Source organism: Aquarana catesbeiana, linkage group LG05 (assembly GCF_042186555.1).
Source record: "Aquarana catesbeiana isolate 2022-GZ linkage group LG05, ASM4218655v1, whole genome shotgun sequence".
Lineage (NCBI taxonomy): Eukaryota > Metazoa > Chordata > Amphibia > Anura > Ranidae > Aquarana > Aquarana catesbeiana.
The window spans coordinates 493,465,025-493,481,423 of record NC_133328.1 but is presented as its reverse complement, the minus strand read 5'-3'; the positions used below and the strand labels follow the sequence as shown (position 1 = coordinate 493,481,423).

At 44.0% G+C, this 16,399-nt stretch overlaps 1 protein-coding gene across 2 annotated transcripts in view; it reads left to right on the top strand.

Annotated features, from left to right (window-relative positions):
• TRAPPC8 (trafficking protein particle complex subunit 8) overlaps positions 1 to 16,399 on the top strand; it is a 156,204-nt gene that overhangs the window by 103,081 nt on the left and 36,724 nt on the right. For both annotated transcript variants that reach the window (XM_073631521.1, XM_073631519.1), the window contains 3 exons: positions 547 to 655; positions 13,032 to 13,226; positions 15,323 to 15,480. In XM_073631521.1, the coding sequence (XP_073487622.1) occupies positions 547 to 655; positions 13,032 to 13,226; positions 15,323 to 15,480 (462 nt within the window). The remainder of the gene's footprint in view (positions 1 to 546; positions 656 to 13,031; positions 13,227 to 15,322; positions 15,481 to 16,399) is intronic.

Below are 16,399 nucleotides of genomic sequence, written 5' to 3'. Positions count from 1 at the left end.
ATGGGCAAGCTGAAACTGTCTATTTAAGGCCTAGTGCACACAGGATGTTTTCAAACGCTCCTAAAAGTCTTACCTCCTGACAGCAGCGTTTTGCCAGAAAAAAACGCCTGACGTTCGTAAAAGTGTAATGCGTTTAGGCGCATTTTCAGGTGTCAAGCGCTTGGGTGTTAATTTCATTGGCCATAATAATTCTGGCCACTGAAATTAGATAATGCTCCAGTGCTAAACGTGCCTAGCATTTTTCCTGCCAATATTCTTCTGCTCCTGGATGCACTGGCCGTGGGTTTCTTTTTCCTGCCTCTAAATGACTCTCCCACTAAACACTTCTAAAAGCCTATATGTGCATGAACACACAGACAGGGGCATTTAGAGGCAAGAAGAAAAAGAACCCCCAGATGCTCCTGGGAGCTGCTGAAAAAAACATCCTGCGTGCATAAGGCCATGATGTCGTTTGAAAGTATCTTACCAGAAATGTTTGTATTGTAGTATTTTTTGTAGGTTTCTTTTTCCGGGTATGATTTTTGTGTTTTTTTTTTTATTTTCCAGAATGTATGTCAACAATCTCCTGAAAGTCCTTTACCCCAACTCCCGCTGCCATATATCAATAGCTCTGACACGCGTGTTTTTTTTGGTCATGATAGGCGGCCTGCTGAAGGTTAGTATCTACTGATGCTGAAGGACATCTCTTTGAACAAGACAATGAGTCACTGTGGAGAGAAATCTATTAAAAGGCAATGAAATCATCCTGTACTTTAAAAATATATGTCAGAATACAGCCACCCTCTACTTTGTCAATATCTAACCTATTAAAAGCATGACATCAGTAATTTAGTAGATCAGTTTTATTTGTTGATGCACACAGTAGGTGTAATTGGCAATTACTTGCGCTTGTCATGTGTTGACGCAGGTTTGTGATGGATTTTATCTAGTGATTGACAGGCTTTCCTTTTTTTTTTTTTTGGAACTCCAGTTAGAAGATGGCTATTTTAACCATTTCCTGATTCGTAGAAAAGCAAAATTAAGCCCTCCTAAAATGCTGTACAGACATATTGGAAGCATTACCCTTGTCTTTTGCAGCACAGTGATGAAAATCAATGCATTTAAGATGCTTGTCTCCCATGTGAATATGTTCTGTCACATTCACTTACAATTGCAAGCAGAAGCAAAGCATTAGAAAGAGTTTTAAATGTCTGCTGTAAACTAAGTACGTACTGCTGGAAATAGTACATGTTTAATATATGCGTATATTGATGTTAGTCTGCATTGGAATTAGGCATGCTTTAATATATTTTTTTTAAAGGTATATCTATTGGGTTTTTCACAACAAAATACACAACATAGAAAAAAGAAAAGAGGAGGAAAAAAAAAAGAGTAACAACGAGCCTCACAAGAATTAAGAAATTGGTGCACACAAATCCAAAATAATGACTTCAGTAATAGGACAGTTCTTTCATTTTTATATAAGGGGTGTGCGTTATCTGTGACTGTGTATGGTACATTCAGCTTCAAACAATGGGCTGCACACCAACGATGTCACATGAATTCGACAGGTTTATTGGTGCACAGCACATACTACATCCATCCACCGTAGGTGGAGAGGGGCAGACCTAAGTCAAAGGGGTGCAGTATGTGTTGATCATCAATAAACTTGTTGGCTTTGTGACACCATAGTGCAGTGCATTGTTTGAAGCGGAGTATCTACATGGAGCTGGAATAGGTTCCTTCCTGGAATTTGCACCTGGCTAGCCACAGAGCAAAGGAACAATCTGGCAGCTTGTGATTTGGGGAGATTTTTTTACTGTATAATGTATGACCAGGTTCACAGGCTCCCAGTGGACATTGGAATTTGGCTTAGCATTGCAACCATGATCAGTGGATTGCCTGTGCAATGCCAGGCCCCTGCAGACTCTTCCTCCAGCTCCCTGTCCATGCCAAGTTATGGGCTTTCATTTGTAAAACTGGAGACAGAGTCCGTGGATTAGGAGTGTGGTGATCCACTGTGAGGGCGGGGTCTGCTTGGCACCATACTACACCCTAAATATGTTAGTAAAATGGTGCAAAGGGGGTAGATGGCTTCTAAAGCAAACCTGACACTTTCTAAAACTGATATCAAAATTAGGTCCCTCCTAATGAAACACCAAATCCTTAAAGCGGTAGTAAAATCTGGGGAAAATAAATAAAAAAACGACCCCCCTGCAAGTTAAGGGCATTAAGCCCTCCAGGAGCCCACTATCACCACTGACAGGGCTTCCATCTTTACCTGGTCTTCCTTTCCGGATTCGTGGGCTCCGGCCATTTGAATGCCTGAGCTGCGATGACGTCTCTTGTGCATGTGCGCAGGAGCCACGGTCGTGGCACAGCGCTCTGAGTAAATGGCATTATACTATCCCTACAGAGGGCATGCGCAGGTGACATCACCAGATGCAGAAATAGTGAATACCTCCTACCTGAAGGTACAAGTCACCAAGGAGTGTTTGTATTACCGCTTTAAACCGGCCATGGACGGAATGAAATTCTGCCGATTCAGCATGTATAGGCAGGCTGGTTGTACCGAGCTCAATCGACATCAGTACAACCAGCCTGTCAGGTGTTTTCTTTTAGATGGGAAACAGAATACAATAGCACAGGTGGGGGAATTCCGCCATCAATCTCTGTGGTTGAAGGAAAGAAAATTGGTTAATGTATAGCTTGCCTTACTGACTTTTTTTTTTTTAATAAAAAAAGTAATTATGTGTTTTTTGTTTTTTTTTTTAATTCTTCATGTTCATTACTTTGTTTACTAGCGTTTCAGATTTTTTCAGAATTTTTTTTTACAGAAGGTAGAAACTAACTAATACAGTATGCCACCTTGTGTGAAAAATGTCCATGCATGCCTTTGCACCATTAGCATCACAATGTTGCTGATTACATAGTAGCCATATGTCCATCATTCATTCTGCTACACGTTCTAATACTTGTGTGTCAAGGATGCAGTAATTTGGTAATTAATTTTGTGAAGATTGCACAATGAAAAGTATAACGTGCGTAGGTGTTACATTTTTCTCCATGTACGTCACTGGAATTCTTTAGACAGAGAGACAAAGTAACAAAGGGTTGACCTGTTTCTTTTGTGCATATATATACAGTATATTATAAATGTTATTTTATAAATTTCTGCAAAACACTTTGGTGTCCGTTTATGAAGCAGTGGAAAATATCCATTGCTCCATTCTCTGGCATTCACGGAACAGATCTCTCTTCTCTGAGTGACAGTTTATGAAGCGGCTTAGATCGCTTCTCCTTTTATGAAGTGACGTGATCTACAAACGCTTCAAACAGTGGAGTACGCCCCCTGATACTGTAATCTTGTGAGACATAATGACATTACAGTACCAGAAATTCACCGTAACACAGAGGTGTCTGATTTTATTAAGCAGTGATAAATTATCACTGCTCAGTACACGGACAGACAGCCCACCTCATGTTAATAAAATAAATAGTCCTCCTACATAAAAATATATAATATAATAAAAATATATATATATCACACACACACACACGGCAAGGGGACATGCTTACTATCTTGGGGTCTGATCGTGGTTAAAGGAAGTTTATAATCTTCCTCCTTCCCCAAGAGTTCTCTCTTCACTCCCCGATTCACCAGCTCTCAGCTGGTGAATCGGGGAGTGTGGATTATGACACAGATCACCAGTGAATAAGGACGAGCTCAGGCGTGTTCGCAAACAGCACGTGCAGAGCCGGCCAGGAAGTCGGCACTGCACAGCGCTAATCACAGGCAGTGAGACATTTCCCGATCTCTGCAGCCGTGCATCGGGAAATGTCTCACTGCCTGTGATTAGCGATCCGCAGGCCGACTTCCTGGCCGGCTCTGCACGTGCTGTTTGCGAACACGCCTGAGCTCATCCTTACCAGTGAAGTGCTGAGATCGCAGCTTCATAAACTGGCTGTTTCTGTGTCAGACAGTGATGAATTCTCAGTGTGCGGAGATCATCTCTGTTTCATTAACCGTTTATGAGCTGAGATCTGCTGTTCACGGTTTCATAAACGGACGCCTTTATACACTGTAAGAGTGCAACTCGCAAAGCAGAAATGCAGCGTGAAGTGTAACAAGCAATCACATTCCCTTTATTCAAGTAACATAAATGAAAGAGGCAGTGACCAATCGTACAATAACAGTTCAATATGCATGGATGTTTTCCTTAATAAAAAATATAGTACACCAGTGACGAGAGAAATATGAGATACATAAGTGATAGAATGTTTCTCAGTTCTGGATTAGGGGCCTTTCAAGTGGGCATAGATGTGAATCGCAATCCATGGTGGATCGCATCGGGAGGGGATATGCTGCCCCCTAAAATGCCTGTTTGAAGAGGGATTTTAAACTGGAATCCTGATTTACTGAACCACAATTGAATTTATTGGACACAGTTGCAGACTGGCCACAGTGACTTCTGTGGGGCGCATTGGCAGGCAGTATAGCCTACCGATCATGATAGCCCTATTTTTTTGCTGCACTGCAAATCACAGAATCATGATGACAGCAATGTGGATGGGCCCTGCTGGCATGCATTGCTGGGTTTTGACCGGCAGTTGAGGTGTATTAAAACGCTCCACAACCATGAATTTTTTTCACTGACATGCCCCTGTGATAGGGGTCTAAATGGCACAAAAAGTATTAAAGACAAAGTTTTAGCATGACAATCAAGCATTTAGAATTTTCAGAAAGCGAGGTCAGTGATGGCAACCTAGAATGTTCTTTCATGACATATTTACTTCATGGATGTATATAAAAATTGAATCTGCTCTCAAATCTCTGACTCTGCTGCTAAATCTACCTCAGCCAGCCCACATACACGACTGTTGCAAAATCTGTACATTTTTGGTCTCGTATCTGGGGTGAGGTAGATGGTTGTTGCATAATAACTCTGTGTACATTGATTAGGCCATTTTGATAACATGTTCTAATTGCTAACATGATATAACTGGATCAAGCTGGCATATTAGACCATCCTCTGTCTAGACTGAGATTTGAACTTTTGTCATTTTTAATAAATAGTTTCTTGTCAGACCTCCTCCATCCTGGCAAAAGAGCTTGTTTGCAATGAGGGGTGCTTAAAGGGTACAAATAAAAACAAGTTGGCGTATACGGCGTATACAGCGTATACAGTTGCTACACAAGCAATATTGTACTTTCATATTATTAAAATTATCTTTCTTTCTCGAACATCACGGGACACAGAGCCACAGTAATTACTGATGGGTTATATAGGTATCACTGGTGATTGGACACTGGCACACCCTATCAGGAAGTTCAACCCCCTATATAATCCCTCCCCTTGCAGGGATACCTCAGTTTTTACACCAGTGTCTTAGGTGATGGACGTGTAAAGATGTCCCGTGCTGAGCTCCAAAGGGAATATCCTAAGATCCTATACTGGGGCAAGCCAGGCGAACCGGATCCATTCAAAGTGTCTTTTCATGGCCGAATTGAATGGTACCCGGGCCTCGTGTCCGAAGAAACGAGGTTTTACCCGTAATGCTTCTCTTTTTAGAGAGCTGGACCCCGCAGATCAGAAAATGGCTTTAAACTTCCTAATTTCTGGCGAGGTGCTTTACGGTCCCAGAACTGTTGGATCCCCCTACTGATGGGGGCCCCAGTCTCTGACGGTTTTTTCAAACGGAGCCCACCGTGAGAGGTGAAGATTGGGTCTGTGTAAACAGCACCCTGCGGCTGGATAAGGTAAGAGGAGATTCCACAGAATTTTTGAGTTCTAGTGGCTTTTCTCCTTTAAGGTAAATGCATGCTATGCCTATTGTGACCACCGGGGGCTGCCAAGAGCACAAACCTGCACATGCTGACTCTGTCTCAGGTGTTGTAATCGCTGTTTATGTCCCAGCGTCTCAAGCAGGCTGCAAGCAGGTAAGGTGGAAAGGGGGATTTCTCATGTTTGAATGTTCCCCCCCAGGCTAGAGAGGGGCCACAGGGGTCTAGAAAGTGGTTATACCACCCGGGCTCTGCGGCCTAATGGCCACCATCTCTCAAGATAGCCGTTCAGGCAGATCTTGTTACCAGCCTCCCTCCCTCCCCCCCCCCCCCCATCCCCAGCCTTTCTCCGGAAGCATGACAGGAGAGTCGGCAGCGCGGGAAGCGCTCGTTTTTTTCAAAACTCGAGGGGGGGGCGGTAGAGGAGGGGGCGGGATGTCAGCACAGAGTGCTTAGACTCCCACTCAGGCCAGCTGCAGGCTATTAAAGGCACTCTGTACAGGTGCACACAGCCTTCTGAGAGACACAGAGCTGACGATCGCATGTAAGGTGGGACACAGGCATTCTCCTAGGCAGCATTTACTGAAGTAACACCAGACTGAGCATTGGGTAGCAAGGCTTTTAGCCAGACTACATCGCTCAGCGGGCAGTGTTCATTTGTATACCTCACACCTTGTTGCTTTGCACTATGGGTAGAAGAGGTTCAAGCACCCCAGGAACCAGAGACACTAGGGGATCTCGTTCAGGTTCTGAGGGCCCCCTGTCGGCAGCATCCTCCCCCCCTAAAGATGGGCCAGGGACGGCTAGCCAGGGAGAGCCATCGGGGTCAGGGGCTACACCTGCTTCTGGCACTTCAGCCCCTGTATATATTACACAAGAGGTTTTTTCCTCAACCATTAATGGTCTAGAGGAAAGATTAATGGCCGTGATTACGTCTTCACTCAGTGGAAGAAAACGCACTAGGCTTTCCTCTGTTCCCCAAGACCCTCAGACAGAGGAGCTCTGGGATAAAGGAGATGAATCCCTTTCAGAGGATCGGGATGGGATGGATGATTCCTCTTCGGAGGATTCAGGTGGAGAGGGACCCTCTGCGACTTCCCAAGAGGAGAAAGTCTTAGTGCAGATCCTCACTGGATTGGTCCGCTCCACATTTAAGTTGCCCATACCTGAAACTGCTAAAGAATCCTCTTCTGCTTTGGGGTCACTGAAACCTTTCCAAGCAGCACATGCTTTTCCTGTTCATACTTTACTTGAAAAGCTTATTTATTCTGAGTGGGATCGTTTGAGACAAACGTTTTTTTCCGCCGAGAAAGTTTTCAACACTTTATCCGATGGAAGAAAAGTTTATTAAAATGTGGGGAATACCGGCTATTGATGCCGCCATTTCCTCCGTAAATAATAGCCTGACTTGTCCTGTAGACAATGCTCAGATGCTCAGGGATCCTGTAGATAAAAGGATGGAATCCCTATTGAAGGATGTTTTCTCCTTAGCAGGATCAGTGGCCCAACCTGCAGTAGCAGCGATTGGAGTCTGTCAATACTTAAGAGACCATGTTAAGCAGGTCATCAAAGTATTACCTGAACAGCAGGCCCAGGGGTTTTCTAACCTTCCAGTGGCCTTATGCTTTGTGGTTGACGCCATTAGAGATTCTATCGTGCAAACCTCCCGTCTTTCACTGGGGTTGGTGCATATACGTAGAATCCTATGGTTGAAAAATTGGTCAGCCGAAGCACCATGTAAGAAGCTACTGGCTGGGTTTCCATTTCGTGGTGCAAGGTTGTTTGGAGAGGACTTGGATAACTATATCAAGAGAATCTCTTGTGGGAAAAGCACTCTCTTACCTGTCAAGAAGAAGAGTAAGCGTCCCTCTTTCAAACGGACTCTTTCCCCAGCGCCGGGGGCTTCAGCCTCCAGGCAGTCTCGACGGCCGCCTCCATCGGGGTCCAGAGACAAGAGTCAACCCCAGGGACAAAAGAAGTCCTGGGGAAAGAAGCCTACTAGGCAAAACATTAAGACCTCTGCATGAGGGGGCGCCCCCGCTCACTCGAGTGGGGGGAAGACTGCGACAGTTCTCAGAGCTCTGGCAGGAGGACTTCCAGGACAGATGGGTAATCTCCACGGTAACCTTAGGGTACAAGCTGGAGTTTCAGGAATTCCCCTCTCCTCGGTTCCTCAGATCAAATGTTCCCAGAGACCCAGAGAAGAAGCAGTCGCTCCTTCTAGCGTTAAAGCGACTTTTGTCGCAGGAGGTCATTATGATAGTTCCCGCAAAGGACCAGGGATTGGGCTTCTATTCCAACCTTTTTACGGTCCAAAAGCCAAATGGGGATGTCAGGCCCATTCTGGACTTAAGGGATCTGAACCGATTCCTAAGGATTCAATCCTTCCGCATGGAATCAATTCGAACAGTAGTTCCCACCCTGCAGGGAGGAGAATTTCTGGCATCAATAGACATCAGAGATGCATATCTGCATGTGCCCATTTTTCCTGCTCATCAGAAGTTTCTGCGCTTCGAGGTAGGAGGGCGCCATTTCCGGTTTGTGGCTCTGCCTTTCGGGATAGCCACTGCACCTCGAGTGTTCACAAAGATCTTGGCTCCTCCTCTGGCCAGATTAAGGGCTCAGGGTATAGCTGTCATAGCATACCTAGACGACCTGCTCTTGATAGACCGGTCGGTAGCCTCTTTGAAGGGAAACTTGAGGACCACGGTCAGGTATCTAGAACACCTGGGTTGGATCCTCAACTTAGAAAAGTCTTTCCTAAAACCAGTAAGAAGACTGGAGTATTTAGGTCTGATTATAGATACAAGCCAGGAGAAAATATTTCTACCCCAGGCAAAGATCACTGCTTTGAGAGAGCTGATTCTGACAGTAAGGACCAAGAAGGGTCCCTCAGTCCTCCTTTGTATGAGGCTACTAGGGAAGATGGTGCCTTCATTCGAAGCAGTTCCCTATGCTCAGTTTCACTCAAGAATGCTGCAACACAGTATTCTGTCGACCTGGAACAAGAAGGTTCAGGCATTAGACTTTCCGATGCACCTGTCGCATGCGGTGCGTCAGAGCCTCAATTGGTGGCTCATACCCGAAAACCTGCAGAAGGGGAAATCCTTTCTACCGGTTACCTGGACGGTGGTAACAACAGATGCCAGTCTGTCAGGTTGGGGAGCAGTTCTGGAACAGGCTGCGGTCCAAGGGGTATGGTCCAAGACAGAGAGGACCTTACCCATCAACATTCTGGAGATCCGGGCGATACATCTAGCTCTAAAAGCCTGGACTATCAGGCTACAGGGTTGTCCGGTCAGGATCCAGTCCGACAATGCCACAGCAGTGGCTTATGTCAATCATCAGGGAGGCACCCGGAGCCGAGCTGCTCAAAAAGAGGTGAACCAGATCTTAGTCTGGGCAGAGATGCATGTGCCATGCATGTCGGCAGTTTTCATCCCGGGAATAGAAAATTGGCAGGCGGACTATCTAAGTCGCCAGCAGTTACTTCCAGGGGAATGGTCTCTGCATCCCGACGTCTTTTGGGCCATATGCCAAAGATGGGGGGTTCCAGATGTAGATCTCTTTGCATCCCGATTCAACAAAAAGATAGACAGATTTGTGGCAAGGACAAAAGATCCTCTTGCATGCGGGACGGATGCGTTGGTGATTCCGTGGCATCGGTTCTCACTGATTTACGCATTCCTGCCTATTCTGCTACTACCACGACTCCTTCGCAGGATCAGGCAGGAAAGGAAGTCGGTACTTCTGGTGGCCCCCGCTTGGCCCAGAAGGACTTGGTATGCAGAAATAGTAAGGATGACGGTGGGTTCCCCGTGGACCCTACCGGTACGCCCAGACCTGTTATCTCAAGGTCCAGTGTTCCATCCTGCCTTACAAACGCTAAATTTGACGGTTTGGCTATTGAGACCCACATTCTGAAGAGTCGTGGGCTCTCAGGTCCTGTCATATCTACCTTGATTAATGCAAGGAAGCCAGCTTCCAGGATGATTTATCATAGAGTCTGGAAGGCTTATATAACCTGGTGTGAATCCAGAGGTTGGCATCCCAGGAAATATGTCATAGGTAGAATCCTTGATTTTCTACAGATGGGATTAGAGATGAAGCTGGCCTTGAGTACCATCAAGGGCCAGGTTTCTGCTTTATCAATATTATTTCAGCGGCCACTTGCTTCGCATTCTTTGGTCCGAAACTTTATGCAGGGGGTGAAGTGTCTTAATCCTCCGGTTAAAGCGCCCCTAAACCCCTGGGACTTGAATTTGGTCCTGGCTGTGTTATAGAAACAGCCTTTTGAACCAATAAGTCAGATTCCTTTTGTCTTGTTGACAAGGAAATTAATTTTTCTGGTGGCCATCTCTTCTGCTAGAAGAGTATCAGAATTAGCAGCTCTTTCCTGTAAGGAGCCTTATTTGATTATACACAAGGATAGAGTGGTACTACGCCCTCATCCTAGTTTTTTTACCGAAGGTGGTTTCTGATTTTCATTTAAACCAAGACATTGTTCTACCTTCCTTTTTTCCAGATCCCTGTTCTCCGGAAGAGAGATCTCTACATTCGTTGGATGTAATAAGAGCAGTTAAGGCCTATCTAGGGGCAACTACTCAGATCCGCAAGACGGATGTTTTGTCTGTGCTGCCAGAGGGTCCCAATAGAGGACAGGCAGCGTCAAAAGCTACCGTTTCTAAATGGATTCGACAGTTGATCATTCAAGCTTACGGTTTGAAACAGAAGATTCCTCCGTTTCAGATCAGGGCACATTCCACAAGGGCTATTGGTGCTTCTTGGGCAGTGCATCACCGGGCCTCTATGGCTCAAATCTGCAAGGCCGCAACTTGGTCTTCAGTCCATACATTCACCAGATTCTATCAGGTGGATGTGAGAAGGCATGAGGATAACCCCTTTGGGCGTAGTGTGCTGCAGGCAGCGGTACAGGGTCCTCAGGTCTGATTGCACCCTACTTGGTCGTGGTTCCCCCCCCTCTGGTAGCATTGCTCTGGGACATCCCATCAGTAATTACTGTGGCTCTGTGTCCCGTGATGTTCGAGAAAGAAAATAGGATTTTTTAAAACCGCTTACCTGTAAAATCCTTTTCTTTCGAAGGACATCACGGGACACAGAGGTCCCGCCCCTCTTCTAATACACTATATTGCTTGGCTACAAAACTGAGGTATCCCTGCAAGGGGAGGGATTATATAGGGGGTTGAACTTCCTGATAGGGTGTGCCAGTGTCCAATCACCAGTGATACCTATATAACCCATCAGTAATTACTGTGGCTCTGTGTCCCGTGATGTCCTTCGAAAGAAAAGGATTTTACAGGTAAACGGTTTTAAAAAATCCTATTTTCCTACATACTGCAGCGGATGTCCTTTTCTGTAAAATTAAATGCAATATGGCAATCTGGAGGCCTTCTGTACACAATGTCAATTCCTGCTTGTGTGACTGGCTCGCTGATTTTTCCAGTAGTCCGCACTAACATGCAAGTAAAATTTTAGGCATCCTCTGCCATAGGAATTCGATTTTTGCTGAGATTCTCCATGTGGGTTATATACTTCTAAAGGGATGTAGACAGGTGCAACTTTCCTCATTGGAAGACTGCAAGCACCTCAGCTGCTTAGATTGAACACAGATATTCCCATTCAGGAACTAGACTTCCAAGGACATATTGGAACATGCAGCTTTTTCCTAAAAACAAAAATGGGTAGGAATCTGCTACAAAGTTTGTTAAAATCCTTGTGATGTACATTGATCATCCAGAATGGATTGTTTTGTTTTTTTTTCAACAAAGGTGGAAATACTCTTTATTAAAATAAAACTTATGACTAGTTCTGCTTGTGATATTTATTCCAGTTGAATTGCTGGTTAAAATGAATGGTGTATTGGAAGCTTGATCTCTCCCCCCTCACATATTTATCACTTTTTATTAACAGTTTATTCATAGAGAGTTTATAAGGATGGCCATTTTTACTTAGGGCGGGGTTTCTCAAATGCAGTCGTCGAGCTCCCCCAACAGTCAGTTTTTTTTTGTTTTTTTTTTTCTTCAACTTGCTCTAGGGTATTTTAATGTTGTCCTATTAGTGACCACTTCTGTTCTCATTGCTAGAAATCCCTAGAACATGACCTGTTGAGAGTTCCTAAGGGTGTGAAAACTTCCTCCCGATGGATAACATTTGTACTTGTGGGCTTAAACATTATGACCTTCTTTTAAGCATATGTAGAAATTGTTTTTTTAAAGAATAGGGGCTTAGCACTTCTGCCTTGCAGCACTGGAATCCCCGGTTTGAATCCTGGTCAGAACAGTGTCTGCATGGAGTTAGCATGTTCTCCCTGTGCTTGTGTAGGTTTCCTCCTACACTCCGCAGACATGCTGGTAGGTTAATTGGCCCTAGTATGTGTGCACATGTGAGATACAGACTTTAGATGGTAAAGGAGAAGTCCAGCCTATGCTTGTTTGACTGGTCTTCTATGGGTCACAGGAGTGCAATTTTAGGTTTTGCACTCCTGTGACCCGTTTTCAGCAGAGAGCGCACTGAAGTCCACTCTCTGTGGTCATCACGACAAAGTCTGGATCCACCAGGTGCCTGGACTGATGCCCGTCTCAGCCTCTCAGTGAGCTGCAATGAGAGCCTGAGACGGCCGCTTCACACCCCTCCGCAGCTCAACGCTCCGGTGAGTGGGGAGGAGCAGAACAGATAGCTGCTGATTGACAGTCAGCAGCTCTCCGCTCGGGGAGCTGTGAGAACCGACCCATCGGCAATGTTTGATCGCTCGGTTCTCAGTGCAGAGGCGCCAGGGGACAGATGCAGCATCAGACCCATGCTGCATCCACCTAGGTAAGCTCCTTGAGGGCAAGAACTGATGTGAATGTACGGTATGTATAGCGATACCACTATATGAATAACTGAAAATAAATAATGCATGGGGACCTGTACTTTGAGGCTTACTGTGATACATTTTGTGTTTATATGCGCATGCTTTTGCATATTGATACAATGTCCTAATGAAGCTGATTTAAAATGAGATTCTCTTTATTTACCCAACCATCTAATCACATGATAAGTACAATTCTTATTCATTTCATCTGCACATGATTGGGTATTCATAGTGAACATACTTACAATTTATTGAGTGAAGCAGTTTATAAACACCACTGAGGTAGGTCATCGAAGACCTGAAAATGTTGAGACTTGAAATGCAACTGATAATAACTGGTGTAGTTTAAGATTTGATGAATGTGCTTTTGGTTGATATTTCTATTGTTCATAGGTGAAAAACAAGCTGCAACTCATGTGAGTCTTGACCAAGAGTATGACAGCGAATCCTCACAGCAATGGAAGGAGCTAGAGGAACAAGTGGTAGCTGTTATCAATAGAGGTGTCCTCCCGCCTAACTTCCAACCAACACAGTATTGTTTAAGTAGCAATTCAGATAACTCCAAATTCCCTTTGGCTGTTGTACAAGGTAACTTCAGACTTGCATATTACAGAGCTGTTTTTTTGTTTTTTTTCCGTTTACTATGAATGAAGCCATCAGATATTTTCTGTACACTCTTGATATACCCACAACTATGCATTGTAAGGGCTTACTTAAACTATCTGGTTAATTGTTATCCACTCAGGTAATACTGGCATATAATCCTACACATAGGTTGGACTTGTGACTTTTTTCAACCTCACCTACTATGTAAGGTAGACACATGCACTTTATTGCAGTTGGTAAATCTAAAGAAAATTGTATAGCTTTTTTTTTTTTATATGTATATTTGTGGCTAGCTTTAATTTTTACCTTTTTTATGGGCCTTTGCAGGATAACTGGACGTTTTCTGTAAGTGACATATATTTTGTGGATTTCTTTTCCCAACCACCCCAGTACGCCATACATATATATTTGGTCACGCATTGAGGTGGTTATATCAGGATCAAGGTTGCAGCTACTGTGTGGTGTGTTTTTTTTTTTTTTGTTTTTGTTTTTTTTAAGCAGGCAATAATCTTTTTAGTAAAAATTATCCGATTTGCCCATGTGATCACTTTTACAAGCAGTGGAAGGCAACACCCACTATTTTATTCTTCAGGGCCTCTGCTTAAAAAAATATATAATATTTGGGGTTGTAAGTAATTTTCTAGGAAAAAAATGCAGCGTTTTACATTTATGACGGAGATGTCAGAATTGGCCCAGTTTTGAAGTGATTAAAGGAGAAGTATGGCCAAAGCTCTTTTGGTAATACTTCTTCTGTGGGTCACAGGAGTGCACTTAGTCTTGCACTCCTGTGACCCAGATTCAGCAGAGCTGGTCCAGGCTTTGCACGGATCGCAACAAAAATGTTGGGATGTGCCCAACAGCTTGACTGCCAGCTTGCTCAGCCTCTTAGCACGCCGCTGAGAGCTTGAGCCAGCCGCTTCCATCACCTCCACAGTCACCAGCTACCTGCTCACTGAAGACAGATAACTAAGTGATCAGTGGTCTATGATCACTCAGTTCCGGTGTAGAGCCGACAGGGGACTGCTGCAGCTTGGATTGATGCTGCAGCCATCTATGTGTGTATGTAGGTTTGTGTTTTATTATTCCCGCACTTCTTTTAAACAACTTTTCTGGAGCTGCAATTTCTAGATGCAGCCCAGCCTGCCTGGCATAACCTGCAGTTATTCTTTAAAGGAACACCCCGCCCTCCAATCATTGCAGAGTCGCATGAGAATTTTGCTGGTATTTAAAAGCAGTATATAAGCTAGACCTCTTCTTCTTTTCCTGCCTTTTAGAGTGGTTCCATGCAATAAGGGCGTTTATCTTTCATGGAATCCTCTTCAAGTTCAGCTGAATTACAAACAATGTTTGGTCAGTTTTGATTTTAAAGTGTTACTAAACCCACAACAGTAAAATCAGTCTCTATATGCAGAATAGCATGCTTGTTATACTCGCTGTGGAACTTAAGGGGTTAATCCCCTGCATTGTGTAAAAAGGCCCTTTGATCCTGTATGCATAGAGCCTTCCCTCCTGCACTGTCTATCTGGGGAAGCCCAGCTAACAGGCAGGGTAGCAAACCTGCACATGCTCAGTTGTGCCTTTTGTGCTGGAGAGAACGTTTCCTTGTTCTTAGAGCTAGCCAGGTCACATGATATTGACATCACACATGTGGGGCATGTATACAGGCTGCAGTGGAAATCTACCTGAACACACAGCTCTGGACAAACTCTGCAGTTTATCATGTGACTGTGGTATACAGAACAGCCAAAAAGGTATATAGTGGCAGTATTTTAATGTAAAAAGAAGATCTATAAGCTGAGGGCACTGTGGGAGGGCAGATGAACTATTTTCATATTACTGGGTTTAGTAACACTTTAATATTTTAGTGCCAATACTATATTTACAGATTTATATATATGTTATGTCTTTAGGAAAAAGACAAATGATGTATACACAGTATAAAATGTTTCCAGGCATGCACAATAGTTGAAAAAGAAGTATTGTTAGGTTTGGAAATTGAAGCTATAGTGGTGACAATATCTGATATTTAGTTCCACTTCTCAGGTGACATCTAATGATACTCATTTCTGTCCTAACAGAGCCAATAACTGTGGAAGTGTCTTTCAAGAACCCTCTGAAGGTTCCCCTTTTATTGACTGATTTATCTCTACTGTGGAAATTTCAGCCAAAAGACTTTAATGATAAAAATGAGGAACTAAAAGAGGCACTCTGCAATGATAAAGATCTGCTATCAAAGGTATTACTTGTTTTTGTTTCTCAGTTACACTGAGTTATAATTTGTCATATTTTTGTTGGGGATATTAATTTTAGACATTTGCTGTAGCTTAAAGTGGATGTAAACCCGAAATTTTTTTTTTGATGTCATAATGTAGAGTATAAGATTTCCTATCATTTGAGCCCAGTCTTGCCACAAAGAGTTAATCCATCTCTGAACAATCCTTCTTTATTGTTCAGTGAGGTAAAACTTGACAAACAGAGAAAAACTTTGTCAAATCCTCCCCCTTGCTGTGAATGACAGGTGATTTACATCTCGTGCACTAGCCTAAGACATGCATTATTTTTTAATTCCCTCCCCCACTCCTTTCTTCAGCAGCTCTGCAAGGATTGGCTGTTCCACACCTCAGCATGATTGGGCATGCTAAAGTCATGTGGTTACTTTCCTGTCTTTTCACTGGATGTTAGAGATCATAGCAGAAGTTCAGTGTAAGAAATACACAGGAGAAAATGCATATTGACAAGGGGAGTGTAGAGGTGGGCGGGGAGTCTACTGACATCACGACTCCACCCACCGAGCTCCAGACAACAGACCCACCCACAGAATATGCAGTTTTTTGGGTCTAATAACAGACAGAGGGGAGACATTTGACAGGTAAAGATACATGCAGGAGGCATGTATATCCTTATAGATATCCCCTATGGCAGTAGTTTAGAAAGGATAACATTGGGTTTATATCCACTTTAAGCTTCTTAAGCTTCTTTTACAGGAACACGTTAAAATTTCAGATTTGTTAAGCCCCTTTTACACAGGGTCCTCCGGCTGCAATGTGTCCCTCTTGATGGTCTAGTATGCCTGGGAGGGACAGGTGCAATGTCCAGCCCACCTGCAGGCAGCCTGTGAAGGAAGTACTAGCGTTTAGGGCTCTGTGCATTCAGGG